General features: G+C 40.6%; 1 protein-coding gene across 2 annotated transcripts in view; it reads right to left on the bottom strand.

The window, feature by feature from the left end:
• The window catches only part of CERS6 (ceramide synthase 6), a 325,099-nt gene that overhangs the window by 65,399 nt on the left and 233,311 nt on the right, over window positions 1-26,389 (bottom strand). For both annotated transcript variants that reach the window (XM_047722076.1, XM_047722077.1), the window contains exons 5-6: window positions 16,055-16,105; window positions 11,846-11,938 (exon numbers count right to left, since the gene is read on the bottom strand). In XM_047722076.1, the coding sequence (XP_047578032.1) occupies window positions 11,846-11,938; window positions 16,055-16,105 (144 nt within the window). The remainder of the gene's footprint in view (window positions 1-11,845; window positions 11,939-16,054; window positions 16,106-26,389) is intronic.

The raw sequence follows: 26,389 nt of genomic DNA, 5'->3' as shown, positions 1-26,389 counted from the left end.
ATATAAAGTGAAATAAAGAACTGCCGTGTAAGCAGTGTTTACCCAATCTTTCTCCTATGTAACATTTATGATACCATTTCAAGATCAAGAACTCATAATCTTGTCTCCTATGAATTATTTAGTTAATATTTAATCTTTAATTGATTTTATTACTATTGAAAGGATACAATAAAATTTTATTTCTACAACAGAAAATAGTAAGATAGTGCCACTAATTCCTTTCCAGTGTGCCTGGCCAGAGAGCAGAACATTAATTTGCAACTCTCTGGAGTCCTCCACACTTTCTTTTCCTTTCCCTGTCAAAAGAACACTCCAAATACACCATGATTTCAAGTGACATAGATATTTTTCTTAATTATATACATAGGGTTTTTTTTCTCATTGAACTTTGGGTCTTCAAAAATTTTCATCACTGGTAGTTCTTGCCACATCCCAAGTACTTGGAGTTGGAGGCCTTTTATATACACCTTCCGGGCTCTGTTTAAGTTATACTTGCCCACTCACACTAACCTGTACAGCTTTTAATGCTAGGAGGGTCACTTCTGAGAGATTTTAAATATACTCGTGATGCACAGGTTTCAGACTTTATTCTCTCTCCCTCTTTCAGTATCCCTGAGGACAAAAGCAATGGTATCAAGTAAACCCATTCATGTTGAAAACATCCAGAATGATCAGTAGGGGGCAGACTGTGCTCAAGTAAAATCAGAAACATCCCAGGACTCAAAAGTCATCACCTTCCTCTTTACTGCAAAGCCCTTGATACACAAAATGACAATGGCAATCAAGGACTCAATTTTGTGCTTTAGATGAAGATGAAAAATGTCTTCTTCAGGTCAACCAAGTCAGGATGATGCTGTAAGTTGTCAGAAGGGGTTCAGAGGAATGCTTACTATTCCCATTGGCCTTACCTTTTGTCTTATAACTCCTAGTCCCTTCAGCTGTTGGAGCTCCCCACTCTACTTCATAAATAGCCAGAACTCTGCCAGCAGAAATCACCTGTCAATCTTCTTCTTGCCCCCAAGCAAGCTCTGGCCATGCAGTTTTTTTTTGTTGTTGTTGTTATTGTTTGTTTGTTTTGTGGCTGGAATCCTGGTGTATCTCTTCTCTTCTCCAAGACCCACTCCATTTGGACTAGCTGGTGAACTCCCATCTACCTTCCAATAAGGCCCATTAATTCTCAAGCTCCAAAGGCTTTGTCTGACACTGTGATTTAGTCACCTAAAGCAAGTACTATTAGAACTGCATTTTATAATGAAACCAAGGCACAGAGATGCAGTGTAATTCTTCCAAAGTCACACAAAAGAACAGGCTAGAGCCAGACCTGTACTGGGTTGCATGTGACTCCACAACCCATCTCTAACTACGTGGCAGACGGCTGCTCAGAAACAGATGTGAGAAATGAGGACTGTAAGGAAGGGAGTCCTAGAGAAAGGACACTTCTGAAAACACACAGAAGTGAGAGACTAACAAATGGAACACAGTCCATATCCAGAAGGCAGGAAGAGAAGGAAATCAAGAGCAAAGATACAGAGTTAGCTGTGAGTGGAAAGGGCACCCCTCCTTAGGAGGCCAAAATTAAGGATGTGGGAGTCGGTCTATTGGTATTTATGAGGATAGAAACAGAGGGAATTTTGGAGTTTGGGAATTTGGAGAGTTAGAGCTATGATAAACCGGAGTGGGTGTTTTCCCAAGACCCAAGTGGGTGTTCTCCCAAGACATCAAGGGTGACTTGAGAACAACTCCTCAGAGGAAGCTGAACGACTGAACTTCCCCCATAAAAGTGGAACCTTCCAAGTGCCAATGGCACCTCCTGGGAGAGTGGGGGACTCCAGAGGCCCTGGATCAGCAGCATGGTGTAGATCCTGGGGTGTGGGTCTCCCTGCAATGCAGCAATGCTACGGCCCTGTGCACCACACAGGAAGAAGAGGCTCCTGGCCGTCACCCCCCGCACTGCAGACAGTGGTACATGCTGCTGCCAAGCCCCACGACTGCCCAGTGCCTGGATGTTGGGATGGGACAGCGAAAGAGGTTTAAGAGCCCTCCCCTGGCAAGGCACTTGGGGAGTCTGAGTGCCAGAGGAAGCCACTAGTTAAGGCAGCCTTTGAATAAAATCCTGTAAAATTGCCCCGTAAAGCATACTCCTTTTCCAGGCGACAGTGTCCCATTGTTCTCTCCCCAGCCTGCACACAGCAGTGGGTTGCAATGTTCTAATCACAGGTGGTAGCTTATTAAAATCAGCCGCCTCTTCTTTCCTTCTTCTCATGTGAAGACACAACAGTGAGAAAGGACAGGCGTAAGGCCCGAGAGTCCGGGATATGTGCCTCAGAACTTGGACGGCAAGGTGGTGCTACTGCAGTCAGACACAGGCACACAGGAGTGTGAAGGAGACGTCAAGGGGCCTGCCCGACTGTGTCTCCAAGGAGCAGCTCCAAGGTGAACAGAGAGAGAATACCAGGTCGCGCTCCACCCTTCTTGGGATCTTGGGTGTCCTCTGGCATGATTTGAGCCTTTTTTTTTTTTTTTTTTAAAGATTTTATTGATTCATTTGCCAGAGAGAGAGAGAGAGTACAAGCAGGGAGAGTAGCAGGCAGCGGGAGAGGGAGAAGCAGGCTCTCTGTCGAGCAGGGAGCTGGATGCGGAACTCGACCCCACGACCCTGGGATCATGACCTGAAGGAACTAAAACACCCAGGCATCCCTAGCTTTTCAAACTAAGAAAGCACACACTAATACCAGCTGGGGTCCTTGAAGTCCTAGCTCTAGAAAATACTTAAGTAATCTACGCCAGCAGTTCTTGTTTTGGTCTCAGAACACGTTTATATTTTCAAAAACCACTGAGGACATCAAAAAGTGTTTGTTGATATGAGCTATATATCTCTTTAGCCTTTGTCACAGTAGACATTAAAACTGAGAAGTCTGAAAAACATTTATTAATTTAAGTAAAATCTATTACATGTTAACGAACATAAATATTTTCCTGAAAAATAACATATTTTCCAAAATTTAAAAAAAAAAATGGTGAGGACAGTGGCAGTGGCAAAGAAATTATTGCAAATCTCTTTGATGTCTGGCTTGAGACAGGAGAGCTGGATTCTTTTCAATGGCTGATACATTCAAATTATTGCCCTAAGTTATTCTAGTTGAAGAATATAAAGAAAATCTAGTACCAAACAGTTGGAAAAGGGAGAAGTATCTTGACAGTCTTTTCACATAGTTATGAATATTTTTCTTTGATATTGTACCCGAATTTGACAAGTGGGATATTCTTAAAGGTTAGGTACAATGTAGAATCTAAAACCATACCAATACCCTTTTCATATTCTTTTACATTTAATTCCTTTGGTTTGCCTTGACCTTTGAATGGATATTTTACTCATGTATGACTTTGTAGCATCATGCATTAGTCACCTGGAAAATACTGGTTCACTGAGTTAATATTTTTAAAAACCATTTTTATCAATATCCCTACCAAACTCATCAGGTAAGTCTTTATGGACTGGGATGTTATCAAGATCTCACTGGTGGACAGGGGTCTTCCAAAAATCTAATTTTTGCTTGAAGGCTTGAGGGTTGGTTTTTTTTTTTGCATTAACACATAATGTATGTATATATATGCATATATACACATATATGTATGTATATAATATATTATTTGTTTCAGGGGTACAGGTCTCTGATTCATCTGTCTTACACAATTCACAGTGCTCACCATAGCACATACCCTCCCTAATGTCCATAACCCACCCACCCCATCCCTCCCCCTCTCCACTCCAGCAACCCTCAGTTTGTTTCCTGGGATTAAGAGTCTCTTATGGTTTGTCTTCCTCTCTGGTTTCCTCTTGTTTCATTTGCCCTCCCTTCCCCTATGATTCTGTCTTGTTTCTCAAATTCCTCCTATCAGTGAGGTCATGTGATAATTGCCTTTCTCTGATGGACTTATTTTGCTTAGCATAATACCCTCTAGTTCTATCCACATTGTTGCAAATGGCACAATTACATTTTTGAAGTCTGCATAATATTCCTGTGTGTGTGTGCGTGTGTGTGCATGCATGTGTGTATACACCACATCTTCTTTATCCATTCATCTGTTGATGAACATCTAGGCTCTTTCCATAGTTTGGCTATTGTGGACATTACTGCTATAAACATTCGGGTGCATGTGGCCCTTCGGATCACTACATTTGTATCTTCAGGGTAAATACCCAGTAGTGCAATTGCTGGGTCATAGGGTAGCTCTATTTTCAACTTTTTGAGGAACCTCCATACTGTTTTCCAGAGTGGCTGCACCAGCTTGCATTCCCACCAACAGTATAGGAGGGTTCCCCTTTCTCCACATCCTCACCAACATCTGTTGTTTCCTGACTGGTTAATTACAGCCATTCTGACTGGTGTGAAGTGGGATCTCACTGTGATTTTTATTTGTATTTCCCTGATGACAGCTTGAGTTTTATCATTGACAACAAATAACATCAATTTTCTTCTTGAAACAGTTTGGCAAAGTTACTTTGTGCATTTTCAAAAAAAAAAATTACTATCAAATATACAAGTTGGAATAACCACAATTTGTCAGTCATTCTTCCAAGTAAAAATGAGATTTACGGGAGAAAAAGAGCAGCTTATTCAGCTCACAGCACGAAGCACTAAGTGCACGTGATTTTTCTCAAGACACTATTGGACACTGTCAGGCAGCCAAAGTTCTTTACGCCTACTTCCCATTTTATCACACAAGACATTTTTAAGTGTATACTCGAGAATAGAGAGTAAATAAGATTAACACTTTCAGTGCTTCAGCGAGAACCTCCTTAACTGACATTGTTTCTTCCTAAGCATGTAAGAGTGAAGAATACAGCTACTAGTACCGGTTAGGGACACTGCCTGTAACTTTGCCCACTCTTACTTCTGGACTACGAGTATACTTTCAACACAGTCAGGAAGGCAAATGTCATCTTAGTATTATTATGGAAACACTTTTCACCTTGCAGACCTCCATGGGTCCACAGACTACACTTTGAGAACCACTGATCTAGAAAAATGATTTCCCAAATCATTCAAGGAAATGATAATTAGCCATATTATTAGTAATAGCTGCACTAGTCAGGATAAACAAGATTCCAGGTCAAAAACAAAGCCTTTAAAACCTCAGTGGTTTAAAACAAAAGCTTGTTTCTTATACACTGCATGTTACCTTGGGAAGGGGTGGGTGGGAGTGCTGGTACTTTGCTCACCGCAGTCACTCAGGGACCCAGGCTGATGGAGCAGCCCCCATCTCAGATGTTACCCATCACAATACTACAGGGGAAAAGAGACACTAGAAGGTCTCACTACTGATTAAATACCTCAAAGTGACTCAAGTCAATTCTGCTCCCAGCCTACCAGTCACCTGGCCCCATCCAACTGTAAAAGGGGGCAAGGCTGAGAAGTACCATCCTACAAGTACTTGGGGGTAGAGAGGGGTTAATATTTGGTGAATCAAGTTAAATTACTACAGTGTTAACATTTATTGAGCATTTACTATATGCCAGGCACTGTTCAAAGAGTATATATTATTTATTTACGCTCACAAAAACCCCATGAGTTAGATTACATGAACCTCATTCTTTGGATCAGGAAACCAAAGCACAGAGAAGTAAAGTAACGTGCTCAAGGTCATTCCACATTAGGAAGGGTGCTGAGCAGGCAGATGGACTTCAGAGCCCAAGACTTTAACTTCTAAGCCAAAATGCCCATAATTGTTCCCCGGCCTAGAACAAACTGAGAAAAATAATAACGTTCTCATAAAGATAAATTTAAAGAACTGTCCTTTATTACAAGGTGTACCTTCTCCTTTAAAATGTTAAAATTTCCCTTCCTTTATGAATTGAGGATGATAAGTAGCAGGCGTGTTTAAAAATCTTACTAGGCAAAGTAAAAGGTTGGCAACCTTAAGTTACTTCTTCTTTCTAATTATTTTTGCTAATTTTAATTGACCAAAAATATAATAATTTGTGACCACTGGCTTTGGGGGTTTTTGTTTGTTGGCTGGGTTTAGGGCTATGTGTTGATTCAACCAAATTTTGGTCATTATGTGCTAGTTAATGTTCTAAGCTCTATTCGTCAAGCATTGTATCAGTTTTCATGGATATTACTTCATTTAATTCCACGCCATCCTGCTTCCTTATAAGGAAGATTATTGCATGTATTTTCTTTCACCTTAAAACTAACTGAAGCACTAAAGATCTGGAGCCAGGCAAGCCCCTACTTGTAGCAACGGGCCAGTTACTCCCTGCAAAAGTTACCAGAGGGCAAAACCAAGCCTGTCAATAAGTTTCTTGCTAAACTTAACCATCATACTTTTCTCTGTTAGGAATCTTTTACAGGATGTAGTTTTTCTCTCAGGTTAAAGACCAAAAGAGCAACAAGCTGACTTCACCAGCTGGGCCCTGGAACTTGGCCATGGATGGTTTCCTATAAGGACTCTGAACACGAGCAGCATTTATTGGCCAAGAGCCCAGGTTTTCGAGCCAAAGAGCAGCTTAGTTAAAAGGGACATACGGCTTAGACATGAGAAAGCTGTTCCGAGCTCCAACACATTTATTAGTTTCTCTTGGAAAATTTAGATGTGCAGGAGAAACACTCATTGCGAACAGGTGCTAAAGAACAGAATTTTAATAAAAATTAAACCTTGGGATATAAAAGATGTTTCCAATAATGCTGAATACTGAGAGTACACCAGTTGTTTTAATAAGATACCTTAATAATTTTGGGTTCACAGAAGAAGGAAGGAAAACAGGAAGGAAGGGAAGAAATGGAGGGAAGAAAGAAGAAAAAGGTAAGTAAGATAAAATTCTCAAAATATCATGGTAGCACATAATACAACATCTAAATTATAAGTCCATTATACCAAATGACTACATCTGGGCCCGTCCTTTCCCTCTGGAAAGGCTAATAATAATATGTCTCATCACTCACCAAATAAGTACCAACCCTGGAAAGAATCAAGAGAGAGGCATTTGGAAACAGAGCAACTAAGAAAAAAAAAAAAAAAAAAAAGGTTGGCAATACTAGGATACTTCTAGGGAAAAAGCATTTATGAATATAAAAGCCACTTTAGAAAGACTTATGAACTCATTAAGTCACAAAAAACGATTTCTAAACCTCACTTCAGTTATTGATTTTTAACAGTCTGAGGCATGCCTTCAGAATCAACATTTATAAATTCTGGCCCCTATTTGAAATGGCCATTCAAGTTCCTTGTCATTTAATAGGGAAACCAAAGAAACATTCTTTACAACTTTCTATTCAAACCCTGTGAAAAGCCCTCCATCCTGTGTTGTTGATGGGTGTCTTCAGACAGCTCTCTTTTACAGTGAGGAGGCAGGCTGTTGTTATAGGGTTCAGTTAATAGTTGGTAGGGATAATACAAGATAGGGAATGTATCTGGAGGCCAGGATATTGGACTAATCCTCGCTGATGGACGGCACAGCAGATCCTCCAGGCATCAGCGCGATGGAGACGAACAGTCAAGAACCTGCAGTGACAGTCAGCAAGATGCGAAGGAGAAACACGAGAGCTGCGATTCACTAAGGAGAGATGGCAATGGGGAAAAAGGCCTTCCTTGTTAAAACCTGTGCTGATTTGGAAAACAGTGTGGAGATTCCTTAAGAAATTAAAAATAGAGCTTCCCTATGACCCTGCAATTTGTATCTACCTCAAAAGATAGAGATGTAGTGAAAAGAAGGGCCACCTGCACCCCAATGTTCGTAGCAGCAATGGCCACAGTCACCAAACTGTGGAAAGAACCAAGATGCCCTTCAACAGATGAATGGATAAAGAAGATATGGTCCATATATACTATGGAGTATTATGCCTCCCCAACTTTTGTATCAACACGGACAGGACTGGAAGAGATTATGCTGAGTGAAATAAGTCAAGCAGAGAGAGTCAATTATCATATGGTTACACTTACTTGTGGAGCATAAGGAATAACACGGAGGACATTGGGAGTTGGAGAGAAGTGAGTTGGGGAAACTGGAGGGGGAGACAGAGACAAACCATGAGAGACTGCGGATCAGAAACAGGGTTTTGGAGGGGAGAGGGTGGAGGGTTAGGTGAGCTTGGTGGTGGGTATTATGGAGGGTATGTATTGCATGGAGCACTGGGTGTGGTGCATAAACAATGAATTTTGGAACACTGAAAAGAAATAAAATAAAACAAAATGGAAAAAAATAAAATCTGTGCTGAGTACTACACAGGTCTGGCGGTGGCTAACTTCCCACTCTGTGCAAGGAAGAAGAAACCAACTGCACCAGGAATGTCCAAAGGTACTCTGACCAGCTAAAGAAGGGAGAGGGGCCATGTGTCTAAAACAAGCTATTGGTGTTGACTAAGAAAAAAACGAAGATGTCATTGTGAAACACTGAAAATATGTACCGGCCTGAGATCAGTTCCACGAACTTCACTGTAAAATCACTCTTCTTATACATAGGTAGTTTCCACACAGAGGCAAGATATATTTAAACCATACAACACAATACACTTTAACCCTAGAAAATCATCCCCTTATGATAGCTATTAGCTAATGGTCACTTGACTTCAAAAAATGAAGACTTTATGAGTCCTCTTGGCTCACTGAAAATACATGTTAAATGCACGTTGAGAAAGTTCAAGCAAATGGAAGGGGTTTGGTGACTTTCGGTATGTAATGTCTCACTGGGATTAGGAGCCGAGTACAGTTATAGTCTTGCTTTTATTCATCTATTTGACTCTAGATGGCACAGCTAATTCTCAGTAAGCAAAAGAGAAACCACTAAAAATGGCAAAGAGCTGCAAAAGGGTTACTACTTCTAATGTCAGGAGCAAGGCAAGGCAAGGCAATACAAGAATTGCTTACATGTCTAATCTCAGAGCAAATCACAGAAACTCGCTAGGTAAATTAGGGCTCTGATTCATTCCCACACAGCACAACCCTGAAAAATTTACACAGACTCATTGTATATCAATTTTCCCAGCTTCAAAATGGGAAGATATTCAACCCTCCTTTTTTTTTTTTAATGCATGTTTTTTTCTGTAGCTACCTGGAAAAAAGTGCTTCACAAAAGAAAACAAAATGAATATTACTCAGCCTTATAAAGGAAGAACATTCTGACACAGGCTACAGCACAGATGATCCCGATGATATTATGCTAAGTGAGATAAGCCAGCCACAAAATGACAAATACGGTATGATTCCACTTATATGAGGTACATAGAGACAGAGAGTGGAATGGTGGCAGTCAGGGGCCGGGGGGATAGGACAATGGGGGAATTATTGTTTAACAGGTACAGAGTTTCAGTTATGCAAGATGCAAAGAGTTCTGGAAACTGGTCGCACAACCGTGTGAATATGTGGAAAACTTCTGAACTGCACACTTCAAATGGTTAAGAAGGTACAATCTTATGTTTTGTATTTCTACCACAGTTAAAGGTTTAAAAAAACAAAGGAGTAAAAGGCACAATAAGCCTAGCACTGTGCCTAGCATGAGGACTTGATCCATCTACAAGTACTAAGGACATGATTGAAGAAGGCTCTTCACGTTAAGACAGATGAGATCTAATCTGACTGGCCTACCACCACTGGGGTATCTTTAAATATTTCCAGAAAATGACCCAGCGTGGTACAATGAGGAAGGAACCACAAATGATAGTTGTCAATGAGTTATCTGCTCTGCCAAGCTCTAGCCCTCACAGGGACCATCCCTTTCTGAGAATCAAACAACAGACATCCCATGCAGGCGGTGCAGCCACACAGGTAAGGAAAGCCAGCTTTGGGCCAGCCCAGAGAGCCTGTGTTGGAGGAAAGGGGCCAGTTTGCCCCTGGGGAAAGGGGCTGCAGGTAGCAGGGCCATGGGCTCGTACGTGTTCTTCTGCAGCCACTTGGATACCACGTGGTAACGCAGCAGCTTACTGATCTAACCAAGGAAGTTACACTGTTCCGGTCTTGTGCTCCTTGACAACACATAGTTCTGTTTGCAGAGGACTTTGGAAGGTATTCCATTAGTAAGTCAGAAGATATTCTGATGAGTCCGTTTACTCACTCACCCTAAACTTACTGATCCCCATCACCAGCAGGTGCAATGATGGTCACGGCACAAAAACAAACATATCTTGCTCTTTCGCCCTTCAAGTATGGGGAAGGGACAGAGGCAGGCCACCAGTCACAGTTCATTTAAGAATTTTGTATTTTCATGACGTATTTTGAGGTTAGATAACTCTGATTAAGGAAAAACTCATTCATGGGGCTGGAACACTGAAAGCTTACTCTCTCTCAGAGGCTATATAGTTAAAAAACAGAACATGTACACATTGGGCGCTTGTAAACTAAACCCACAAGAAGAAGTGGTCAAAAATCCTGGAGGAATTGAATTAGCCTTCAAAGAAGAGATTACTACTTTAGACTAGGCTGGGTTTGGGAAGAGGGAAATAGGATATATTCTAGCCAAGGTAAGGTCTTGTTAAAAAAAAAAAAGGTGCATGAAAAAAATTATGTGCGATCAGTGATGAGAAGATACTCTTGCTAGGATATATGTGTGTGTCAGAGGAGGAGGCTGGAGGATGGTGATGAGACTGGAGAAGTAGCTCTGAATCATGTTGACTGGCTTTGTCCTGAAGGTTTTAGAAATATAACTTAGGTGGCAGGTAAGCAAGAATGACTGTTTAGATAGGAGGACTATTTAAAAGGCTATTGCAACAGATTAAGGAAAAAAGTAGAGATGGCTCTAAGTAAATGTGTCCATGATATTAAGAGTTCGAGTATAAGGAGAAGCAAAGAGGAGAGCAAAGGAAAACCCTAGCTTGTGTGACTTCCATTTCCCGGAAGAACCAAAGACTAGGGGATGATCATGTCTTAAGCTAGAAGTACTTTGCATGTAAAATTCAGTTTCCTCATTCACAAAATGAGGATAAACAATAAATGATTCAACTGGATCTCGGAGTTGATGGGAAGATTAAATGAGAAAATAAATACAAAGAACATATTACTATTACTTATGCCTAGATTTGTGGAAGTATGGACCTGGAGAGAACCCAGGGCTAAAGGGAAATGTTTGGGAGCTCTTGGTACATGAGTTATGGTTGGTAATGCTGAAAGATATAAGCTGATTATCCCAGAGATGATGTCCTGTCATCCAGGACTAGACCCTGCACAAATGAGCGCATGAGGCCCCAGGCTGCAGGGCCCTGAAGATGACTTTGAAGGAATGATCCAAATATGGGAGTCTGGAGAAAATGGTATGATGGACAAATTATAAGCAGTAGCTAGCCAGAAGTGTCTATTCTTCCCAGAAGCTGGTAGGATGAGAGCTGGAAAGGGTGGGTTTGAATGCTGAGGAGTTCAAGGCACCCACGGCAAAAGCCAGTCCGGTGAGGGGGACGGGTGGAGGCTGACCACAGTCTAGGGAGCCAAGTTGTATTTTCATGATGTATTTGGATGTTGGGTAATTCTAATTAAGGAAAAATTCACTCATGGGGCTGGGACACTGAGAATTTACTCTCTCCCAAGGGCTACAAATACAATTTTTCTTCTTTATTTAATCTGAAGAACAGAGGGCTTTGTGAATCAGACAGAGAGAAATTGCTGCTGTTTGGATTCATTGGTATATTTTTTCACAGAGAAAAGAACACCAGGTTTGGAGGAAGGAGGGAAGAGCCGATGTGAAAAAAACATAAAGCCCCACAAGCAAAATAAGGACCTGTCTGTGGTAACATAGAAAGCAGGACTAAGCTAGCCCTGTCAGAGAACAGGAGTGAGCGCCTTTGAGACTCGACACCCAACTGCCAGGGGCCATCCAGCACACATACCTGCAAGCGTTTCATAGCCCAACCACTCTTACCTTTCTTTTGATATCAGTGAACTGGGAAAACATTAAAGACCAATAAAACGACAGCTCCAGGATATAATAGTAGTGAAGGTCAGTTGTGAGTGGCTGAGGATCAAAGAAAAAAAGGAAAGATTAATAGTTAATAGGAAACCAATTTGTGTCCCCAGCATCTCAAGCTCAGGGCTGCAAAGGGACACGGTGTTACGCATCCACGAATCCCAGCCCCATTCTCTCTGTGGAGAAGGGCTTTGAAGCAAGCCTCTGATTTGCAGCGTGATGGCCTTAAGTTTTGTTTCAGCCCTACCAAAAAAGTATCAGTGAATAGGAACATTTGGTACCCAATTCACTATTTTAACAACAAGATTTACAGTTCCTTGATATAAGTATCTGTAAGATTCCTTGGGCAACATGGAAAAAAAAACACCCAAAAAACAAACAACAAACAACAACAAAACCAACCACATACACAAAAAGAATAACTCTGGAAAGTGCTGTGAAATTCCATAGTACAGGGGCAATGGAGGTAGGTGTCAGAAACTGGGGTGTCAGATGGGTCATGGAGGCAGAGTTTCAAGTTCTGCATTAATCAGAGCTTTCTTGGTATTAGGAAATGTTCCATACATTGTAAATATCAAAAAAAGGTAACTCAAAAATATTTATGAAAAGACACAGGGAAAAGGAAGCTGCCAAGAAATACCAGGCTAGGCCCCCAGCCAGGAACTCTGAGACCAAGTCTTGGCTCCATAGCTCAGTAGGTATAAAATCTGGGCCTTAATTTACTTATTGTAAAATGGAGGTGACACCTGCTCTATCTGCCTCAGAGGTCCAGGAATGGGGAGGACCTCAGGGAGGCAGCAGAAGTCAGGAATATTTATTTTATTTACTAAGCTATAATGAAATATCTTACTTTACCAGAAGACCTTTGAAATGCATCATCTCCAAGCTATCCACAATGTAACAGTATATACAGTAACTACAATTGAAACTTTAATGCTCTGTGAACTAATAGCAGCATAACAAATCACTTTCATGAGAAGCTGGCACTCGCTTAACTACTAAGTCTACCAGCTTTACGCACTGGCACTAAAGAAAACAGTTGTCCCTCCCACTGAGCTTTGACAACAGTAAGGGGACAGGATGCTGTACCACCAGCGATCCCCAAGCTCTGAGAGACAATGAGTATCAATGTGTTTATCAAACTCAGCACCACCCCAGGGAGCATACATTTTCCACTGAATTGTCCTTTTAAAAATTGTGCAGGCATTAGCAGTAAGGGATGGGTATTCAGGTCAGACACATGGCAGCAATGAATCTAGAAAATAGGGCACTGGCTTTAGGACCTTTGGAGCCAATGTTAAATTTCAGTTTTAATGAGATTTCCTGCACCACCACCTGGGAAAAGCCATGGAGGGCAGGAAGACAGTGAGAGAACATCTAGAAACCACTGAGCTTGTAAGAGCATCACATTACAAAACTGCCACATTCAAGGAGCTCTCTGCAGCTGACAAGGCTTACCTGCATGTTAATTTCTTTGACTCTCATAAAAATCCTATGGAATTAGTACCATCATTTTCTAGATGGTATAGTTGACTGGCAACTGCCAGCAGTTGGTTTGGGTTGAAAGGTCAATCACCGGTCTTCCGGGTAGTGAGGCTCTGTGACTACCGTGTTAGGGCTTCTCATTCCCAACTTGGGCTCTTTATGACAAATGACAAACTAAACAGGCCACTCTTTATGACAAACTAAGGCCACTTTCCATTATTTTAAACTTAAAATATACACATTATATAAAAATCATCATATAATAAGTTACACATATACTAATACACAAGAAGCAGTGTGCCTTTAATAAAATTGCAACAGACCACAATTCTCAACTAAATATATGTCCAGTTATTTAATATACATGTTAAAGACATAAGAATATGCTTCATGAGCATGATCTGTCTTTAAAAGTACCCTTAAGTCCTGGGACTGACTCTGAACTATAATCTGTATACTTACGGAGACATAGCTACCAACAATGCACTCTAATTACACACATAATAATTACATGCTTTTTTTTCCCCACACATACAAAAAGAAAGAGCTGATTTTTTTTTTATTAGAATACAGAGTTTATCAAAGCTGACCACTGTTCCTATGAGAGATCATGAACTGGTTCTAGATTTGGGGGGCTAATGCCAAATTAATCATTTATAAGCAAGGATGTCTTAGCAGAAGACAATCTTGATCTGAATCCCCCCACACAGTATCTTTCCTTCTATGCTAATGATGTTTCTTATTTTTACTTTATTATTGTTATCATTTTTTAAAGCCTTTATTTATTATTTGAGAGAGAGAGAGCAGAATGAGAGCGAAAATGAGTAGAGAGAGAGAGAGAGAGAGAGAACGAGAGTAGGGGGAAGGACAGAGGTCGAAGCAGGCTCCCCACTGAGCAAGGAGCCCAAAATGGGACCCAATCCCAGGACCTGGGGATCATGACCCGAGCCAAAGGCAGACGCTTAACTGACTGAGCCACCCAGGCACCCCCATTTTATTATTTTTTAAAGATTTATTTTAGTTTATTTTATTTTTAAGTAATCTCTATAATCAACGTGGGACTCAAACTTACAACCCCAAAATCAAGAGTCATGTGCTCTACCAACTGAGTCAGGCAGGCACCCTAATGTTTCTTATTTTTAAATATAACTATCTACCAGACCCTCAAATTTTCATGTAAAATCTCTAGTTTTGTCTGTGAAACAGTCAGCAACTACAGTTTTGGGCCACTGCCCCAGCAACTAATTATCTTAGAAAAAAGCAATTCCTTAGCTCTAGCTATAAATGTGAAAGTTATTTCAGATTACGTCATCATTATAAAGAGTGGGTATTACATTTCATGTGATGTTTGTCTCAATGGTGTTCATAGGACAGAATTTACCTCACAAATGCAGTGCATTGGAGCAGCTGCCACTTCCACATGTGAGTTACGGTTTCTAGAAGGTTCTAGATATATAAATAGAATTCTAGATATATTTGGATTTTTCCACTCAATATGCTATTACAGGACACAAAGAGAGGTGTAATGACAATATCCCAAGTAGGTAAGATAGTAAAACAGCAGTGGAGCCCAAAAATTGCAGTTGAGCACAGTAAGTGATTGGTTTCAATGTTGCTTTAGTCTGTTAGAAAGCCTGGAATGCTCAGCTTTCTCTAACCAGGTCATATTGTTCGTTTACATTCTTTTCCAATCTGAATAAACTACATGAAAGAGATGGGAATGCAAGCTGGAATTCCATTTCAATGTGTCCCTAGCCCTGAACCAGCCCAAGGAGTTTCCAAACTGGTCCCTAGCCCGTTGCAACACGGAGTGTGACAGAGAAGATACAGAGCATGCTTGCTCCCCAGTAACTTTATACATACCCAAAAGACCAAATGCCTCTAAAAAGACAACCCAAGGAATGGAAGGAAGTTAAAGTAAAAAATCCAAGGTGCCTATCATAATGTATACCTCTCTATTTTATCACCAAAATACTTTGCTGCGTTTGATTTTCTTATGTAATATATTCCAAATAACTAGAAATTCCATAAAATTTTCAGTTAAATTACGAGAAAAGACCCAGCTATGATATTCAGATAGTAACTGATCTGAGGGATGCAACACATGCTAATATTATTGAATTCATGGACAGAGGCAAAGGTATGTTGGAGGCAGGGATCTGAAATGCTCCCTTTCTGGGATGTAATTTTCATCTCATTGCTGATGATGGTTTTAAGTCTAGTATAATCATACAAGCCCATTTTTCCATGCTCAAGAAAATGGTACTTGATATATGTATTTAGAGGTTGCTCATAAGCCACAGAGTGGCCTGAACTCCACCTGTCTGCCACAGTCCTACACTTGAGCTTTGCCTGCTCGCTGTCCAGATAGACCCTTGCTGGATTCAGGTCTTCAGGCTGTCTGCGGTAATTAGACATAGATCAGCTATTAGAAGCAGGAATCACCCAGCTATCGAACTGACTGTATCTCACCCTTCAGCAAATGCACCTTCCAGCTTATTCCACTTGCTAAAGCAATTGAGCTTTGATTCGGAACGTCACTGAGAAGACAAGCTACTTCTCTTAAGGAGGCCAAGTCTGCATCAAGCCGCAGGAGTGGAGGCAGGGGCCTAAAACCATGAACCTGACCTAAGGAAGATACCCTGTGCGTGTAAAGACCCAGATGTAACATCTCCTTACCTGATAGGGGTAGTTGTACCAGCAGTGCCTTGTATTCCACAACCAGGGCGTCTGAAAAAAATGACAAACACATTTTACATGTTTTGGAAATGAAGCAGGATAAGAGATGTTTATGGACAGATTCTTGTCCCCGGTATTTGGGATTTCAATAATCTACCTGTGTGAGAACTGAAGAACTTTAAATAGAATTAGGATATTAAAGCAATTAATATTCCATTACACATGTTCTCTGGGTAATCTTCTGAACTCGACTGGTAGTGATGCAGGAAAGACATTAGGTGTCAAAGCCAATGGCCAAGAAAGAATTCTTGAGACGTCTTTGGTGCAAAAAGGCAGTTTTATTAAAGCATGGAGACAGACCCCATGGGCAGGAAGAGTTGCACCAGGGTCACGAGGAGAGGCTGATTATATACTTTCAAGTTGGGAGGGGATAGCATGATTCTCTTAGGAATTTTGGAAGCAAGGTTTCCAGGACTTTGAGGGGGCTAGCTATTGTTGGGAAAAGGTCATTTATTACTGTCTAATAAAACCTTAGACATGAGGCCCTTCGGATGTATATCGATGGGTCATATGCTTGAGGGATAATTGCCAACATAAGGAAGTTTCCAAAATAATTTTTATATGTTAAAGTAGGCTTACAGGATCCTGGGGAGGGGGGGAACTGGGCTAGGACTGCCTTTTGCAAAGTGTAAACATCGAGGCAGTTGAGTCCCTAGAGGAATGTCACTCTGCCTATTTCAAGGACATGTCAATGGGCAGTAAGTAGTAAGGAAATTTAATATTTTTTCTTCTGCCTTTGTTTCCCACATCAGTAGTATTTCAGGCTACTTCTGTGAGAGAGTCCCCACTAGTATTTTTTGTATTTTACTGGTCACATGGACATTTTCCTACTATGTACCCAGCTTCTGCAGCAGAGCCTTTTAAGGGTCTCACTTAGACCAGATGCAAATCATCAATCTCACTATTATCAATAAACAATGCTGACAGTTGGTGCAAACTACTCTGAAACTCCTCCAACCCAATGTCGCAAAGCAACATTATCCATCAATCCTTTCATGCGTTGCTGACCAGCAGTTAAGTAATAGGCGAGGGTATACTGATTTCAGTAGACCTGTCCAGATTAAATCCAGGCCCCAGGGAATTAACCCTCACAGCACACTCCACCCCGCAGCTCATGGGCAAGGTCTTTTAAAGACAAAACAATCATTCTTAATTTGACAGCAATCACTTGCCTGACAACACTGTAAAATCAAATAGAACAGCGAAGGGTACACATGGATTCCAAACATTTATAGAAAGCAGGGAGAGACTGGGCTAGATTTAAACAGGCTGCTGAACAATTCAAGGATACCAGCACAAACACTCTCCTATTACTGTATTATTCACTTTATAATTCGTTTGTATCTCTGACCTAGAATTATCAGCATTTTGTGGCATACATTTACATACATTTGGGATACACCTGTATGTTTCTTACTAAAAAATCACCCATCCTTCACCCGGTCCATGTTTATGCATCTCAAAATGATAACATTATCATTGAAAGATTCGTGTCCACTGTACTTACAAGGACTTAACCTCCTTCCTTACGTTGTCCCAGACCCTATGAGATTAAAAGTTGCCACTGTCTGCAGTAGAATAAGGTCTTTGTCTCCCTTAGAGCCATATGTACTGTCACCCATCATCCTTGTCAGCCCCTCACCAATGAGGATGAAGACAACATTAGTTAATATTTGCTCAGACAGCCCTGCATCCACACACACATATATATATGTATATATATATATATATATTCCTTTTTTTTTTTTTTTTTTTTTTAGGGTTTTCCCCCATGATCTGTTCTTTATTTAACCAACTAAATAGTTGTTGAGCTCAAGACTGGGTTCGTGCACATGAACTCCTTTTATCCTGACAAGAGCTCGTAGTATTTGCTTCATTTTATACAGAGGTAAAATAAGGCCCTGAGTTGGAAATAACTCTCCAGGTTAAATGCTAGGCAGTCCCAGAGATGAAAATCAAACTGACTCGCCGGTCTCAAAACCAAACTGTGCCCCCTGCCTCTGAGTCTAGTAAAAATGGAACCAGGCCTCGGTTTAGGGAACCAGACTGAGGTAAAAAGCCACTCTTCGCCCTAAACCATTCTCCTTTCATTAAAGCACTACTGATTCACCTTCGTTTCCCTGGCTTTGCCACTGGCCGTACACATGGAGTAATCTCACTGCATGTAACATCCTGGGTGCCTGAGGTGTGTGCCTGTCTCCTCCCTTTCTCTCACCTATAACATTGATATCTATTACTGATCTACCTCAGAGTACTTGTGAGGCCCAAATGAGAGAGCATGTATAAAAAGACTTTGGAGGCTTCGAAAGTTCAATGTGTTGTCATCACGTATAAACACATGTCCTCTGAGGAAGACACAGAAAATAATGAAAAATAATGTGTATTTTCATCACTATTAACATTTCACCTACAGACCACTTTGGGTCTTTGGGTCTTTTCTTCTATTTAATACAGATATAAACATACATAGATTTGTTTGGGGGGGGAGTTCTTTTAATTTTATTTATTTTTTTATTAACATGTAATGTATTATTTGCCCCAGGGGTATAGGTCTATGAATCATCAGTCTTACAAATTCACAGCATTCACCATAGCACATACCCTCCCCAATGTCCATCACCCTGTCACCCTATTCCTCCCCCTCTACCCCACAGTAACCCTCAGTTTGTTCCCTGAGATCAAGAGTCCCTTATGGTTTGTCTCCCTCCTGATCGCATCTTGTTTCATTTTTTCCCTTCCTAGCCCCCACGACCCCCTGCCCTGCCTCTCAAATTCCTCATATCAGAGAGATTATATGATAATTGCCTTTCTCTGATTGACTTATTTCGCTTAGCATATTTATTTTTAATCAATAAATTAAACACATGTACATAATTTTTAAATGTGGGCATGACATACCAAAATCCATTTTAAAGTACAGTACAAATGTTAGGTTTTACCCTTTTTCTGATAAGGCTGTTTAGTATTTCGACAATTAGTTGAAAGTCCCAGGGGTTGGCAGGAAAGGTATATCCTACGCACATGTTTACGCCCCCAGCACCTACCCAAGCTGATAGTTCAGCATTCATTTACTGAATGCTAATGAAAAAGAATACAGAATTAAATGCAAGGCCTATGACAAACCATGTAGCATTTTCCTGAATCGATCAGTCCCAAGCCTCCAGGGCATGTGTGAGCTTGCCTCTGAAGTGGGAATCTCTCCCACTGTGGCTACTCCTTCCAGTGAAAGGAAGGAGAACAAAGGTCTGACTCCCAGTGACCTAGAAAAATCCATTATTTAGAACTTTCCTTCCTCTGTGAGTTTCTTGGCTTCTCTTTCTCCCTCACATGCAGGCTGTTCTCTGTGTGCCTCAGATGTGCACCACCTAGACCTGTTTCTGTTATGTGCTGAAACTTGACTGACCTGCACGAATACTGGATGAGACTTGGTTTCTCAGTGGACCCCGCCCATGTGAGACGGGAACAAAAGGCCTGAATCTCGTGAATTTGAGGGACTACCAGGGTCCCAGTTCAGCCAGCAGGCTTATTTGCCAAACAATTGAATGAGAAGTTCTTTTACACGTGACGCAAGCTCACACATACCTCTCACTTTGACAACATAAGGTATGGTATGAATATCACCTTCTATACACATACCACATTTTTCTGGGATCTCATGTTATGTGCCTCCCCAACCCTTTGAGACAGGTAGAACAAATACAAATTTTATCTTTCTCAAGTACAGATTAGAAAACTTAAGTCCATGGGAAGGTGATTTTCCTAATTTTTTATAGTTCAACACTGGTGTATGAATCTGAATTAGTTGCTTATAATATATTAGGTATAACTTCTTTTATTTGAATTGATATCATGAAGCTATCTTTTCTTATAATCAATTTAACAATTTTTCCCTTTTCCATATTTCTGGGAATCTTTTCAGTTTTTACCTTTCAGTTTCCATACTACCTATCATGAGGATGGATCAATCAAAAATCAAGGAGGCTTTGTCCAAGTCTTTTGGACCCTAATGTAAACTACAGACTTTGAGTGATTGTCTGTGTAGGTTGATCAAGTGTAGTACATGGACTGGTCTGCTGGGAGATTTGATCACAGGACAGGCTATGCATATGTGGGGAGCAGGGGTATATGGATATGGACTTCAGGAGGTAATTAAGGTTAAATGAGATCATGAGGATAAGATCAAAATCCTGAAAGGACCAGTGGCCTTATAAGAAGAAGAGGTGAAATATGTCTTCCTCTTTCTCCCTCATGCTCAGAAGAAAGGCCATGTAATGACAGCAGTGAGAAGATGACCATCAGGAAGACAGGCAAGCCAGAAAGAGAGCCCTCACCAGAAGCCCTCACCCTCACCCTGCTACACCTTGATCTGGACCTTCCAATCTCCAGAAGTGTGAGAAATAAACAACTATTGTTTAAGCTACCTAGTTTATGCTACTCTGTTATGACAGCCAGAGCTAGCACAGCATCTAAGGACAATTCTTTATAAACGCGCTTAAAAGTTATTAAACGCCACATCAACTAATTTCAAATTAAGACGACTCATGAAACATCTGAACAAAACTGAGACAGACCACAATGCTGTGGGTAAGAAATGACTTCTAACACTCTCCATCTAAACCACAATGTATAATGGGATTTTTCATTATATTACACACATATGCTGCCAGACACATCACTTGAGACACAACTCTGCAGCAAGCGCATCCGTCAATAACACAGGGTCCCAAGAGAGGCTTCTGTGGCTCTTCTTCCTCCAAGCAAACTCAAACCCCGCACCAGGATGGAGGTCAGAAGTGCTGTGCATGCATCCGTGCGTGCGTGCATGTGTGTGTGTGCACGCGCGCGTGTGGTGGGGGAGGGGTCATCTTATAGTCCTCATTTGCATTTTGACCATATATGCATAAGGTACATGATTTTTTTTTTTAAAGAGAAAAGTAGAGAAGCCTTTCTTTTTTTTTTTTTAAAGATTTTTTATTTATTTATTCGACAGAGAGATCACAAGCAGGCAGAGAGGCAGGCAGAGAGAGAGGAGGAAGCAGGCTCCCTGCTGATCAGAGAGCCCGATGCAGGGCTCGATCCCTGGACTCTGAGATCATGACCTGAGCCGAAGGCAGCGGCTTAACCCACTGAGCCACCCAGGCGCCCCGAGAAGCCTTTTTAAGGGTCAGGAATGTGCTCTTTTATCAGGTATCTTCTTTCATCTGCTGCTCTGTAGAGGTTTCATCACAAACAGAACTAATAAAAATAGGTCAGATCTGATCATCTTACTTTGCCATCTGGAATAAGATGGGTTCGGTCTTATTTTTGTTTTTTTAAAGTTTCATTTGACATACTCCTTCAAAATAATAGTTTAAAAAAACCCCACCAAATCTACCTTTCAGTTTCCATGCCACCTATCCTGAGGATGGATCAATCATCAAAAATCAAGGAGGCTTTGTCCAAGTCTTCTGAACTCTAATGTAAACTACTGATTTTGTGTGATTATGTGTCTGGGTAGGTAGATTGGTTGTAGTACATGGACTGCTCTGGTGGGAGATTCAGTCATGGGACAGGCTATGCATGTGTGAGGGGTATATGGAAATCTCTGTATCTGCTCCTCGATCTCATTGTGGACAAAAAACTGCTCTAAAAATAATTGAAATCTTAAAAAAAAAAAAAAATCAAAGCAAGTAATCTGGCTACCTCAGATCACACATGCTTCTCATGTCACAAGAAGCCTAAAGTAACAGCCGAGCCTGAAGCCAAGGCCAGAGAAAAGAATGCCTGGTTACACAGGCAAGTATTAAATGATTAAATGTAAATACAGATATACATATATACACATACACTTTTTTTTTCAAGAATCAGGAGGCACCTGTAGCTGAATGAATAGCACTTTGTTTGAATTCATAACTCTTTCGATTTAACAAAAGAACATCAATCACATTAAGTATTAAAGAAATATTGTTGACTTGGGGCACCTGGGTGGCTCAGTCAGTGAAGCATCGGCCTTCGGCTTGGGTCATGATCCCGGGGTCCTGGGATTGAGCCCCACGTCGGACTCCCTGCTCAGTGGGGAGTCTGCTCCTCCCACTCCTTCCCCCCCCACAACACACTGTTCCTGCTCTCTCTCTCTCAAATAAATAAATAAAATATTTTTAAAAATATGCTGTTGACTTATCAAAGATGTAAAAGGTGTGGGGTTTTTAACCGAAGACAGCATCTTGGAGGCAAAATTTCATCTTCTCACTGATCCTATCCAAACTCTTAAATGGCTTTCAAAAAGCCCAGCTGAGACAATGAACAGTCAAGGAATACATTCTAGGGGACATACTGGCCTCCATACAGGTTAAGTACCAAATATACAGAGCCTTGGATTGTGTTTTAAATGCCAGAAACCTAGATTCCTGAACTACACTGAAACTAATTTCACTGAAATCACCCTGAAAACACTTTCACTGAGTGACACTTAAACCTTATACCTTTGGCTTATACGGAGGATTTATTTTTAGGTATAAACTAAACAAAAGTATTTCCATGTTTGTAAAGAACTTTATATCAGAAAGGTTACCACTAGTTTACCTTAAATTGAATGTGTAAGTTCCACGATATTTTTCCTTTAAAATTTAATTCAAGGGGAAAAAAATACTTCCTTTCTGTGAATGTTTCCTCTTCCTAAATGAGAATTACATTATCATGCTATTATCTTTTTACCTTGGTTTTGGGAAGCTGAGATTGAATTCTAAAGTTGAGTCACAGCAACTGTGGTTGTCTCTTAACACCTTTGCTTATTTTTCCTTTTATGTGCAATTTTTGATGTTAATTTCTACATTAATGTTATTATATAAACATTGCAAATTCTTTTCAGAAACCTTCAATTGTATCATTTAAATGAATATAAAATCAAATCTATTCAAAATAAGTTACATTTTTAATACACACTGTAAAATAACTCAGAATGCAAAGAAATATTTCAGGCTTTATGTGTAAAAATACTGATAAATAAATTGGGATGAAAAGAATAAAGCCCGAAGTCTCTCAGCCTGAGGGTGTTGCTGGTCAGTGGCGAGCAGTCTGGGGTACTCCCCAGAATGCAAGACTGTACCCTTTCCTCCTTTCCTGGGTCAGTAGATATGTGAATATAAATTTGCAAAGCAGAGTGGTGACCCTTCCCTTGAGTCCCCCTGCAACCCCCACCGGCATCTGCATAACTCTGAAAGCTCTCATGATGTGCAAATGTAATTTGGACTTGACCCTCATGTCATTATATAAAGAAAGCAGCCTTTTATATTGATCAGGCTTTAAAAAAGATGTTGGTCTTCAAGACCTGGTCAAGCACATTCAGCAATCAATTTAGAAGGTAATTTGCAGATCTGCCAAACATTCATAAATAGAAGGATTTCCTTGGAGATGGGCCCTGAGATCACCAGGTCTCTATGAGGGTTTATCACAGAAACAAAGAAGAGAGCAATATGAATAGCATTTCCATGCCTTCTACAACCTTCTAGCCAGTGGTTCTCCACTTTCTCAGCCTCTGCTCCGCTGAGGGACTTCACACATACCCCACAGTAACTGTGGCTGTAATTCTCAAAAGCAGGGAACAGAAAGCTTTAAAAAGCCATCTCTCTCCATGGATTTGGTGTGGACTCTCCGCTACACCCAGTGAGAATCACTACAAAGATGAAGGGACTGATTAGTTCCATGTTAGGAAAAGAAATCAAGAAACCAGATGAAGGAAAGAGAAGATGAAAGAAAATGAGGTGGAAAGACCTAGATGGAGGGGAAAATGGTGAAAATATCAACACAAGGGGAGAGAGATGTGCAGGCCAGTGTAGAATTTGGGAATGTGACCAAAGAGAGTGGCTACTAAGAAGACCAAAATTAGTTAAAAGATAATGTAGATAAACAATTTATAACATACAGCAATGGATTAGTATCTTAATACATTAAAAAGCCCATAAAAGTTTATTAAAATATTTAAATATTAAATACTTGATGGAAAAAACAAGGAGAAGATACAAACAGGTAACATACTAAACAAAACTGCATGTGCCCAAAAACACATACAAAAATTACAGGTTAGAACCAGACAGAATTTTTTTTATCTGAGTTTGAAAAATATTTAAAGGGGTCATCAGTATATATAAGGAAATCAAACTCTACAAACTGGAGTAATTTTCCTAAAAAGTTATTTGGTCTTTAAAATCAGCATATTCTTTGACCCAAATTTTATTGAAAAAAAAATTACATCCATATGTAAGGCATTTGCACATGGATTTCCAGTATAATACTTTCCCTAGAAATGAGAACTTGAAGTAAATCTGATTGTTCAGTAATAGGAGGCTGGTATGTTCTTAGTTGGGATTTTGTGGGAACACGTGGGAAGATGTGGGTGGAGGCTATTTGAGAGGTGATCCCAGAAAACAGAACTGGGAAAACAGAGAAGGTGGGATAGATGAAGGAGAACATCCAGTATGGTTTTTAGGAACAAGCTGGTTACCTATTGCTCCAGGCAACCAACCGCATCTCAATTCCACTGGGGACCTCAGCAGAAAGTACACAGCACGGATCTCGTAATTGTCCCAACACAGGGCCAGGGGCTAGGGCATTTATCCACCCACTCTCATCCCCCACTGCGTGAGATTTTCATATTAACTCCCCCATTTTCTAGGTGGTACCTGCCTGTGCCTAAAAGACTTCTGCACCTCTGGAGAAAGCAGAGCACAGAGCATCTGATGTGGAACACTGTCAAAGGGGGACTGCATACCACCGCTGTGCTAGTATCAGGTGAACTAAGGGAATGTAAGAGGCAATAGTCACACATGAAGTTAAAATTAGATTATAAGCAGAATAGACAGTGTTCCTAATTTTAAAGTAGATACATATTTACACACAGACACACAGACACACACACACATATATATGCAATATATCTAGCAGGGTATTTACTGAAATTACTTACTGATTATTGCTGAGTAATGAGTTTTCCTTTTTTTTTTTTTTTAAAGATTTTATTTATTTATTTATTTGTCAAAGAGAGAGAAAGTGAACAAGTAGGGGGAGCAGCAGGTGGAGGGAGAAGCAGGCTCCCTGGTGAGCAGGGAGCCCAATGCGGGGCTCAATCCCAGGACCCTGGGATCATGACCTGAGCCAAAGGCAGACATTTAACATACTAAGCCACCGAGGTGTCCCTCATTTTTCTTTTCCTTCTTTCTTCCTTTTTTGAGTAATGATTATCTCAGATGACTTTTACCTTTGTTTTTGTTTGTTAAAGATTTTATTTATTTGACAGAGAGAGACACAGCAAGAGAGAGAGAACACAAGCAGGGGAGTGGGAGAGGGAGAAGCAGGCTTCCCGCTGAGCAGAGAGCCTGATGCAGGGCTCGATCCCAGGACCCTGGCATCACAACCTGAGCTGAAGGCAGATGCTGAATGACTGAGCCACCCAGGCGCCCACTTTTGTTTTTAATGTTTATGTATCAGCACTAAATTACACAGCTGTATATTGCAGTTATATTTTTTTATGCAATGAGCAGGTCTTATTTGAATAATGAAAAGTAGCCAAGTCCATGTACTTTTAACAGGGCTCGTTACAAAAAACAAAAAACAAAAAAACCACACACACTTTTGCTCCATATTTATAAAGAACATTAGGAGCATAGTCATATATTGCTATCCTCACATTATTCAGTAACCCAAATTAACTTTAAACTAAAACCTAGTAGATCAAATAACTGCCTTCAGAGTCTTTTCATGTTGATGGTGATATCTCAAGTATAAACAAATTATTAATAATTTATAAATGTTCAATTAAGAGAAAGCAGAAAGGAAAAAATGAGATGAGCAAATGACATAGAATAAGCCTTGCATCATCACAATGATGATCAATCACTTGGCTACCTACCCACCTATCCCATGCTGAAGATCCCCATCTAGCTCTTCCTTACCACTTCTAAACCAATCTGCCTCTGGCCTGGTATCTTTGTGCCAATATTACTGCACCCTCCTCACTCACTCACTCTTTTCAATATTTAGTGAGTGGCTACCATGAATCAAGCGTTCTGTCAGACATGAAGATACAACAGACAAGTTCTCCATTCTCTGGAAACGTACCATCTCCTGGATAAACACAACAGTCACAACCGGCTGTAGCAGGGGTAAACACAGGATGCAGAGGAACAGTACATAAAAAAACACCCAGCGCAGGCTTGGAGGGGGAGGTGGGAGAGGAGCTCCACGAGGAGGTACTAGGAGCTATCAAAGTAGCTGAAGCTAGAAGGCATCTTGTCCAGCATG

The sequence above is a fragment of the Lutra lutra genome, chromosome 3 (assembly GCF_902655055.1).
Source record: "Lutra lutra chromosome 3, mLutLut1.2, whole genome shotgun sequence".
NCBI lineage: Eukaryota > Metazoa > Chordata > Mammalia > Carnivora > Mustelidae > Lutra > Lutra lutra.
The sequence above is the reverse complement of the archived record's forward strand: the minus strand, read 5'-3'. Positions and strand labels throughout refer to the sequence as shown.